The sequence below is a fragment of the Pinus tabuliformis genome, chromosome J, assembly GCF_031772625.1.
Source record: "Pinus tabuliformis cultivar Carrire ecotype Pingquan chromosome J, CPIR1, whole genome shotgun sequence".
Lineage (NCBI taxonomy): Eukaryota > Viridiplantae > Streptophyta > Pinopsida > Pinales > Pinaceae > Pinus > Pinus tabuliformis.
In genome coordinates this window covers 1,474,291,862-1,474,302,552 of record NC_142295.1, presented here as the reverse complement: position 1 = coordinate 1,474,302,552, position 10,691 = coordinate 1,474,291,862, and the positions used below count along the sequence as shown (strand labels likewise).

Sequence of the window (10,691 nt, the reverse complement as noted above, 5' to 3'; positions counted from 1 at the left end):
CGCATCGCAATTTCACATCGGTGGAATCCAAGGAGTGGAAACCAAGAGATGGAGAACAGGCAGGGGATGCCTGATGATAGTACGAGGCCGACTGTGGATGCCCAGGTGTTCATTATCTGGTTTCTTTGTTCTCTGCTTGTGTTGCTTGGGTTATGGCTTCCTATATGGAACCATCTTTCTGTTTTTTTGTGGGGTCTGGACTTGAGAAGTGATACCATTTTTGAAATTTCTGCTCTCACTAAACTGGTTTCCCCGATGTTGGGGCAATCCAGATTATGTTGACACTCTTCGATACCTTGTTCGAGGCCTTGTCCTCTTTGTAACCTTCTGTACATATAAATAGATTACTTTTACTTAAAAAAACAACAACAACAACAACATTTATTCTTGTTGTTCATCTTGTGTTATGAATATAAAAAAATAACAATTGAAAAAAAATATTCATTCACCACCCCCCTACCCCCAGTGATTCCAACAATATGTATTAAATTAAATCATTCAAAGATTTAATAACAATTTTTGAAAAGCCACTATTTTTTTATTTGTCATGTGCTTGCCAATAATAAAACCCATAAATAATGTGAAGTAATTAGTTTGGTTATTAAATGTGTTACATAAGACCCATCAAAAGCCATTTTTTTGTGGCATTTGAGATCTCATCTTAGAAAGTTTTTGAAATTAATTTGAAGCCCACTCCACTCTTTTTAAATTGAAAATCCTTATTCTGAAAAAAAAACTTTGATACCAAACATTATATACTTACTATATGTGAAAATAAAACATAAAAGAAACGATCAAAAAATTAAAAAAAAAAACTTTAAACTTCAACAATAATTTTAATCATTCACAAGGTAGAATTAGGATATTCACTCATTCAATGACACCCACCCATCTTAATTTAAATAAGTCAAAATGTTAACTATACTTTAATTTTATTTTAATTCATAATTATTATTTTAAATTTTTTTAAGGTAACATTAATGACATTATAATATCTATACCATACTCAGCTAAAGAGCAACTCTCTGCTCAATAATATTTTAAGTAGCAATTGTTTAAGTGAATTAAATCTTTGCGATTTGAATTAAAAAATAAGCTTCATTTGAATTAAAAAATAAGTAGACACCAACGGTTCTTATTTTACAATGTCTATAAGCCAAATAAGTTTATTGTGATGGGAAGATATCTGGCTAATTAATTTCTTAGAGCCCGGGGGCACAGAGCCATCACCCAAAATTTGTCCCAAACAGGGAATATCCCATTTACCTTGCTTTTGATTCCTAACTGAATGTACCATTAGGATGCTCCATTTGCATGCCAGGTGTCCGAGCCATAATCCTTAAAATCCTGCGCACAGATCTCATCTCCAGAACGAAACATAGCCGCCACCCAAAATTTGTCCCAAACAGAGTATATCCCATTTACCTTGCTTTTGATTCCTGATTGAATGTATCATAGGATGCTCCATTTGCATGCAAGGTGTCCGAGCCATAATCCTTAAAATCCTGCGCACAGATCCCATCTCCAGAACGGAACATAGCCACCCAAAAAATTGTCCCAACCCAGTACATATCCCATCTGTTTTGAACTCGATTGGGGACCCTTGTGGCAGAGACCAACAAAGTCAATCCCACTCTTATTTGTCTCATGCAGGGAGAGCCCAAACTTTATGCTGTAATGGATTATCGTTAGGCACACAGCATTATCTTAGAAGAATGGATGTCTCGAAGTTCTCCTGGTTCAGAAGCCTGGGGACCGATGATGCCTGGCACCTGAGACCAACGAAGTTGATAACAATCCAACATTGTCCCATGCAGCGAATCAGAATTCTCATGATTTCTATGCACCATATTTATGAAATTTGGAACCCTCTAAGAAGAATGGATGACTCAAAGCTTCTGAAGCTTTCAAACGTTCAGAAGGCTCAAACTTGAGAAGTCCTTGCAGCAAGTCTATAAGTAGACCAGCTGAATGGTCCACATGCTCCATGATCAAATTCTGCAGAAAGGCATATTTAAATAGAAAACAGTTAGCGATCAGTTAGCCATCCAAAGACAATGTAAATATCGTGGGACCATTCTAAGATGTGTAGACACATGAAATAAAATAGTTAGGCATACTCTTAGGGGGCACAACTTCCTAACTGCTCGGATACTATCTCTGGAAGATGCTCCTTCTGGCCAATGCAACCTTTTTCCATGCCGAAAATATTTTGCACTTTTGCGACTGTTTACAGGATGGCGTTGAATGTTATGGTTTACATTAAGCATAGGACATTTAGGACCTTTACAACAACTGAAAAGCAAACTGAGCCACCATTTCACTAAAAAACGTCAAGGAACTCACTCTGATTTCTTTATCATACGATGTGGCAATGGACCCAAAACCCTTTCCATCATGGCAAGATGTTCCAAATTCTCATGGGTTTGAAATAGTGTCTTTCCCTGCATGTTTAATATGCAACTCTGATAAATATATTTCTAATTTACAATGGGTTAAATATCATCTTCACAAAATGTAATTGTATGATAAATTACCAAGCAAAGCTCCACAAGTATGCAACCTACACTCCAAATATCAGAGGGGTAGCTCCATCCAAGTCCTGTCAAGAATTACAATGCAATTGGATATAGGTTCTATTTAATAGCTCATTTGAACATTGGAATGTCACTCAAGTGGTAGATCCTACTGGGACGTCTTTCCAAGCTTACCCAATATAACTTCGGGAGCTCGATAATGCCTTGTAGAGATCACTGATGTATGATCTTCTCCTTCGAAAGTGGTACTTCCAAAATCAATCAACTTTATTGCACTTGACTTTGGCAATCTGTCGCACATTTCTTGTGATGACTTCTCCAAACCCTTTGAAAACGGATACTAATCAGAGTTTGTCGCTTGGAATGCATGAGAATATACAATTAAAGACACAGAGACCAGAGAGTAAAGAATAAATGTGTTGAACCAAAGAAGGAGCCATTATCAAATAATTATGTTTTGAGAATACAATCAAAACTGTTAACCAAGAAAAATTTGTTTCTCTTCCCACTGAACTACCTTATATGGTATCTTCACAATGTCTGAAGAAACAAAAAGTGTATTTTCTGGCTTTAAATCTGTGTGAATGAGCTTCAAGTCATGCATATCTGCCAATCCAGATTGTTATTAAACTCAAATGAATATCGCTTATAATGGATAGACATTTTCTCAGGACCTAATTAATAATAAAGATCATATGTGCAACTCTGAAATGATAATATTACTGATTAGCCAATAAAGCTCTCTAATAAGGGAAAAAGAAGTGAAGTTACACACATGCTACAGACTGCAAAAGTTGCCTGCCAACCTCCTTAACAAGATCAATGGGAAATGGGCGATAGTTATTTTTCTGAAGAAAGTCATATAAGCTTGGCCCAAGTTTTTCAAAAACCTGTTAAGATAATTTACATTCATCAACAAACTAAAAACTTCTCTAGAAACAACCAAAAGAAGATCTTTGAGAGGCCATTTAAAATGCCTAACATTCACTAACGAAAAAAAAATAAGTTCTGCTGAGAACTCACGATACACGTGTGATTCCTATAGTCAAACCAGTCGCGCATTTGCACACAACTGTATCAAACAAGTCACGCACATCAACCGACCAGTGAGATACTGTACCTTAAGGAGTCTAAAGCAAATAATCACTCAGAATGGCTATATCTATTAAAAACTGTGCAGTGATTAACTAAATGACATATCTCGACAGATAGTCATTCTTTCATACCGTGTACCAGTTCTATCATGCTTGGCAACTTCACGCAGCACATCAATTTCAATCATTGCTGCCTCCCGGTACTTTTGTAGGCCTCGAACGATTTTAATAGCTACAAGGTCCTTTGATTTTCGGTCCCAGCATTCTAAAACTTGGCCAAATGTCCCTATAAACGTCGACCATATTCCAATCAAATAAATTCATTGGACAAATCTAAGAAAATACTAAGAGACCTTATATATCCTAGATTCTTACCTTCGCCCATTTTACTGAGAATTTTATCTGTAAAAAGGATAGCAGAAGAGATATTAGCCAAATTAGCAGGATAAATGGGGGGAAGGGCTATTGTAGAAAAATATTTTGTCATCAACAGTGGGCAAAACCCCTCGAAAATAAGATTACCAACAATACTAGAAACATGTCATTACATCGAGGGGTCAAATTCTCTCCGAGTTCAAATATGTAATGGCCATCCTTGTCATCAGTACGCCATCGAGGGGAGGCATTGCGGGAGGATCTTGCTTTGAATTTCATGGTCGGAGATGAAAGCTGACCATGGTCTGAGGAGATGGAGGGTTCTGCCCCTTCTCCATTTCCATTCCCGATCCCAACATCTTGCCCACTAGATACTAATGTTGGCTGAGCCTACACATAGCCGTTGATTCATTTTCTATTCAAAATAACCAGTAGAAAATCCTCTGACTATTTTTACCAAACCACCAATACCAGGGGATTGAAATGCAAATCTCACAGGATTCAGAGGCGCAAAAGAAAACCCTAATTTAAAAATCTAATTGAAGTTAGATCTATAAGAAAATTGGTTGTAATTTAACAGATTATAAAATTAACCAACCTGCATATGACAAGGGAGGACATCCCACGAGGACGTTAGCTTTCTGCGCTTCCTGGGATTTTCATCGATCAGAGTTAGAGGACGACGATATTCTGCAACGCAAGCCATGTCGGTCTTGTGGCACGGGATCCAACGCCTTCTCACAATCGAGTTTCGAGGGTTCGCTGATCCAAGAAGAAGATAGAGTTTCGACCGTTCTTGATCCAAGAAGATGCTAGGGTTTCTGAGGTTTGTTGATCCCAGAAGAAGGTACAGCTGCAAGTATTCGTACAAACGGAGTTCTGATTTGGTTTTGGCGATTTGAAGTATTTATAGTATCACTTCCGTCCTCTAATTTCTTTATAGCTCTCGATTGTAAACCGACACAACTTTCTCATCGAAGCCTGTCCCGAGTCCACAAAATCCATGGTCACATGGCATGGCACCCTTTCTCATCGAAGCCTGTCCCGAGTACACAAAAGCCGGTCTGATCATAGCACCCCTTCGGACGGAGCCTTTGGGATTTTCAATTTTACCAAAGAACTTAAGGGAGTTTTGGGTCCACTGCTTGCGTTTACAGGGAGGAATTAATGGCTAGTAAAAGTAAATGCGGATATTATATTAAAATTCTTTAAGATGTAAACTTGGGGGACCGATATAATTATAATAATTATTATTTTTATTAATTATTACTAGATATTTTTTAAATATATATATATATATATAAAATTTTGTAACATTTTATCAAATCATAAGACATGTTTTTTATTGGATTCTTTATTTGTTTTTGGATGAGCTTAGATCTATTTTAATTTCAGATGTACCACCTCAAGAGAGGGATCAAATCTTTTTTAACCCTAAAATATTTTTGCATTTCAAGAGATTTGATACCTCTCACATCAAGTTAAAATGGATCTTCTCCTTTAAATAGGTTATATTCCACATGAATACCGTGGCTTAATCCTATTGATCATTTTTATTTTTACTTTTACTATTACTTTATTATTATAAGATTGTTTTTATTTTAAGCCCCAAGGGTTAGCTCAGTTGGTCAAAATCAGTGCCGCCATCTGGACGTCACAGGTCCATTCTCCCTGAAGCCCTTGGGGTTAGGCCTAGCTAGTGGGCTGCGGGGCTAGATTCCCTTTGAGGTCGATCAGCCCAGACATGTTGACCAAGGTGTCCGTGAACCACAGCAAAAAAAAGATTGTTTTATTTTGTTATTTATTTTTATCTAATTTGACTTAGTCAAAATGAAAGAAGAAAGAAATTTTTAACATCTACGAGGCTAAAGATAGCCTATGGGACAGATTGCTTTGCCATCTGCTCCTTGTATTCAGCCCTTTTCCTGTGAAGCCTCACAATCAATGCTCCTTGTATTCAGCCCTTTTGTTGTGAAGTCTCACAATCAACACTACCGACTTCTTGACAAACCCTTCACATCTACGAGGCTAAAGATAGCCTATGGGACAGATTGCTTTGCCATCTACTCCTTGTATTCAGCCCTTTTCCTGTGAAGCCTCACAATCAATGCTCCTTGTATTTAGCCCTTTTGTTGTGAAGCCTCACAATCAACACTACCAACTTCTTGACAAACCCCTCACTGAATAAATTATCCCAAGGGCTAGCAGCCAAAATACCTACATAACTTTCTGTGTTGTCTTTGAAGGCCTCACATTCTAAAATGACATGTTTTTTGTTTCTACGAGCAAAAAATACATACTCTTTCTTCCCACACTTCTTTTGGTCTTTTCCAGCGCCTTGTTTCACAATGGAGCCTATGAGAATTAGTCCTTAACTGAGAAATAAGAATTTCGGCTCTCCAATAAATATTGGCCCCTATGTGTGCTTTTTGTTGATGATTATGAGTCAGATTAAACTCTTCGATATAGTACTTTTTCTTTCTCCCTAGCTCCTTATCCCAAGTACGCTTGTGGAACTTATTTGTAACAACCGCAATGAAAATTTCATGTAATAAAAGTTAATAAGGCAAAATAAGACCATGGTTAAGGGACACTTATTTCAAGCTAAATGTTAGGCAAAGATATCCTAGTGGGCATCACTAGATGTGTGTTTTGGCTAAGGAAAATTCGCAAAGGCAAAAAGGTATTTTTGGCACATTTATTAATGAAAATAAAGGAAAATGGGAGAAAATGAAGATAAAAGGTCACAAGTTGCATGTGAGGAGGAAATTGAAGGAAAATAATGGAAAATGAAGAAAATAGAGGCCTCATTAATAAAAAGGCTTTTGAAGATTAGTTGGTAACCTTTTGTCAGTTCAAGTTTGGAGCTCTCTCATTATTCTCTCTCTCTCACACTCTTGGTCACTTAGTCTCTCTCTCTCACTCTTGGTCAGAGTTTTCTTGAAGCACTCTAGCTTTGGATCAAGGAAAGAAAAGCAAGCAAAGGGAAAGGAAGGAAAGCAAGGATCAAGGAAGAAGAGAATGATTAGGCAGCTTCAGCAATAATACTTGCAGGTAACCTTTTGCATGTGTGATTTCTTAGTTGGTTTGGACATGCATGGCTTTGCATGTTGATGTATGGCTCTCTTGTTGTTGGTGACACGGTTTTGCCGGATTATGACAGTGGTTTTCAGCCTAGCCTTGCCTTTTTCTGGATGCCATGGTGTTGGGATGTTTACTTTGGTTTTTGAGCTCGGGTTTGCCGGATGGATTTCGAAATCCGAGGCGGAGGTGGTCTCAAGTTTCATTCCCAAAGGCCTAGGAATCCCTTAACCGAATTTGGCGGGATACACGGTAAAGCCTGAGGGAGAAGTCTCGGTTTAGGGCCTAGTGATCCGGGTTTAGATTGCGGTAAATCTTGAGAGACTGCCAAATTAGGGGGAAATATGCAGATGGATATGTCCTATGCTACTATTCTTGTATATGGGGGTGAACACCTTAGGTTATACAGAAAAGTAAGATTCCTTAACACTATTTGTAGGGTTGATCAAGAAATAAATAATTTTATATATGTTGTTGATCAGGATTTTGTATGTTTTACATTGTCATCAAATGATCTCCAAAATTCTCAACTCAACATTGAACATATTGTGAACAAACCTAAATGTATAAAAACTGATGTGTGGAAATTATACTTTGATGGGGATTTTTCTAAAGATGGGGCTGGAGCAGGAATTGTATTAATTTCTCTAGGTAGAGAAAACATAACCCAATCCTTTAAGTTGGACTTCGATGTTACTAATAATGTAGTAGAATATGAAGCCCTACTTTTAGGCCTTGAGATGGCTAAAAGTCTAAAAATTCTAAATTTGAGTGTTTTTAGTGACTCAGAATTAATTGTTAAACAAGTAATAAATCTATGCCAAGCAAAACATCCTAGGCTTAGAGCTTACCGAAATGAGGTATGGGATTCCATAGAAAACTATTTCCAAGCTTTTAACATCACGACAATCCCAAGAGATGAGAATATTTATTGAGACTCTTTAGCAGTTTCTACAATCTCCTTTAAAACACCTGATCCAATGCAACTTCAATATCAAATTCAGATAAAATATAGGCCTTCAATCCCTGATAATCTTAAACATTGGAAAGTGTTTGAAGATGATGAACAATTGAAGAGTTCCCTGCAGGCAATTGATGATTTCTCAGCCTTGCAAATTGAGTTAGAACAAAGTATTGATCATAAATCAACTTTGAAAATGAATCCTCACAATTGAATAATAAGATAGTTGATTATAATATCCTCCAATTTCCAAACAATTTCATTCCTAAGGGTCTGATCCCTCTTGAAATGCTTTTTGATCATATTGATGTTTTAAAAACTTTGTAATTAAACACACCACAAGAGGATGTGGAAGACTGTAACATTGGAACTCATGAAGAACTTAAAAATGTGAAAATTTCAGCATCCTTACCCAAGGATATAAAAGACAAGTATATCAATCTCTTGAAACATTATAAAGATGTCTTTGCTTAGTCCTATGATGAGCTCAAAACTTATAATACAAATCTTATTGAGCATTAAATCCCTTTAAAACCAGAGGCCAAAGCATGCCAACAGAAATTAAGAAGAATTAATCCAATTTTACTTCCGACCATAGAAAAAGAACTAAAGAAGTTGTTGGATGCCAAGATTATTGTTCCTCTTAGATATTCTGAGTGGATTGAAAATTTAGTTCCTGTAAGAAAAAAGAATCGTAAAATTAGACTGTGTGTGGATTTTAGGAATATGAACAAATCATCCTTAAAAGACAATTATCTATTGCCTAAAATGGATCAATTATTGCAAAGAGTTTCAGGTTCTAATAGAATTTCCATGCTAGATGGTTTCTTTGGATACAACCAAATTTTGGTAGCTCCATAAGATAGAGAGAAAACAACATTCACAACTCCCTGGGGTACATTCATGTATGCTAGGATGCCATTTGGTTTAACCAATGCAGAAGCAACATTTCAAAGAGCTATGGATTTAACTTTTGTTGGAAAAATCAATAAGTTTATTGTTATTTATTTGGATGATCTAATTGTGTTTTCAAACTCTGATGAAAAGCACTTGAGAAAGGTTTTTGATAGGTGCAGAAAATTCAGAATTTCGCTCAACCCAAAGAAATATTTGTTTGCCATAAAATAAGTAAAGTTACTAGGCCACGTCATCTCGAAAGGAGTGGTAATTGATCCAAAATGAGTCTCAGCTATTGAGGTAATCGATCTCCCCCTAAATAAAAAGGAAATTCAGGCTTTTTCAGGAAATATTAATTTTCTAGGATATTTATACCAAAGTGTGTTGAAATTGTTAAAGATATTACTGATATGTTGAAGAAAGATCATGAGATTAAATAGATAGTGCAAGCTAGATATGTATTTACTGTAAATCAAAAAGGCTATTTCTGAAGCCCCAATACCAGCCAGCCCTGATTATACAAAACCTTTCAGCATTTTCTCTTTTGCCTCTGATACCACTTTAGCTTTTGTTTTACTACAAAAAAATGATAACCAAGATGAACAACCAATTTCCTTTTTTAGTAAAGTTATGAGAGATGTAGAGCTAAAATATGATATTATTGAAAAACAAGCATATGCCCTTGTACAAGCTCTAAAAGCTTTCAGAACTTATGTCCATCATTCCCCTATTACTGCCTATGTCCCGAACAATGTTGTCAAAATTATTTTGACCCAACCTAATACAGATGGTAGGAGGGGGAGATGGATAGCTAAAATTCTTGAATTTGACCTAGACATCAAATCCACTAAGTTGGTAAAAGGACAGGGTTTAGCCAAGTTGTTGGTTGAATGTAACTACAAAGTTATAGGAATAAACACTATCATGCAGGTATCAGGAGAGAAGAATCCACAAGAACCTTCGTCTAGTTCATCAAAGAAGAATCCAAAAATACATTCTTATTCTACAGATTCAACTCCTCTTCCACTTCACATTGAGGAAAAGTTCTTGTTATCTGAAAGGTATGCTGATATTGTAAACTTTCTTCGTGATTTTGAATATCCTCCCGGTTTCACAAAAAATCAAGGAAGAACTCTTAGATTAAAGGCTATGAAGTATTGTATTATCAATGTTAATATTTATTGGAAAGAGCCATTAAACATCTTACTTTTATGTCTAACTGAGAGTGAAACAGAAGGAGTTATAGATCAGTTTCATGAAGGAATATGTGGGGGTCATTATGCTTGGAGAGCAATAACACACAAGATTTTGAGAGCAGGTTTCTATTGGCCAAAGTTGCTTTCACAGGTTGGAGCAAAGGTCAGAAGCTGCATTCCATGTCAAGTTTTTGTTGGTAAACAAATATTAGCAGCACTCTCCCTTGTTCCAGTTTTGATTCAGGTACCCTTCTTACGATGGGGACAAGATTTCATTAAGAGATACATCCAACATCCAACAATCAACACAGATGGATCGTAACTACCACAGATTACTTTACAAAGTGGGTAGAAGCTATCCCAGTCAAAAATGCTACAGATACTGTTGTCATTAAATTTATTGAGGAAAACATATTATCTAGATTTAGCTGTCCTCAGCAGATAGTTACAGATAATTCACAAGGATTTAGTAGTGTTAAAATGATAGAATTTTGCCATAAATATTAGATCATATTGCATCATTCTACTCCATACTACCCTCAAGGGAATG

General features: G+C 36.4%; 1 protein-coding gene across 9 annotated transcripts; it reads right to left on the bottom strand.

Moving 5' to 3' along the window:
• Window positions 1-1,305: 1,305 nt before the first annotated feature.
• Window positions 1,306-5,106, bottom strand: LOC149232950 (serine/threonine-protein kinase AFC1-like). 9 transcript variants are annotated; one of them, XM_089379590.1, is made up of 12 exons: window positions 4,605-5,104; window positions 4,180-4,396; window positions 4,007-4,033; window positions 3,764-3,917; window positions 3,561-3,609; window positions 3,313-3,427; window positions 3,055-3,143; window positions 2,712-2,862; window positions 2,538-2,602; window positions 2,347-2,444; window positions 2,121-2,226; window positions 1,306-1,998 (listed from the first exon to the last, which is right to left on the bottom strand). In XM_089379590.1, the coding sequence occupies exons 1-12, from the start codon at window positions 4,710-4,712 to the stop codon at window positions 1,840-1,842; spliced, it is 1,338 nt and encodes a 445-aa protein (XP_089235716.1). In that variant the 5' UTR covers window positions 4,713-5,104; the 3' UTR covers window positions 1,306-1,839. The 9 variants fall into 9 exon arrangements, with proteins under 9 accessions (XP_089235716.1, XP_089235720.1, XP_089235717.1 ...); XM_089379594.1 differs by lacking the exon at window positions 4,180-4,396; XM_089379593.1 differs by having other exon boundaries at window positions 1,915-1,998; window positions 2,121-2,444; window positions 4,605-5,105.
• Window positions 5,107-10,691: the final 5,585 nt, after the last annotated feature.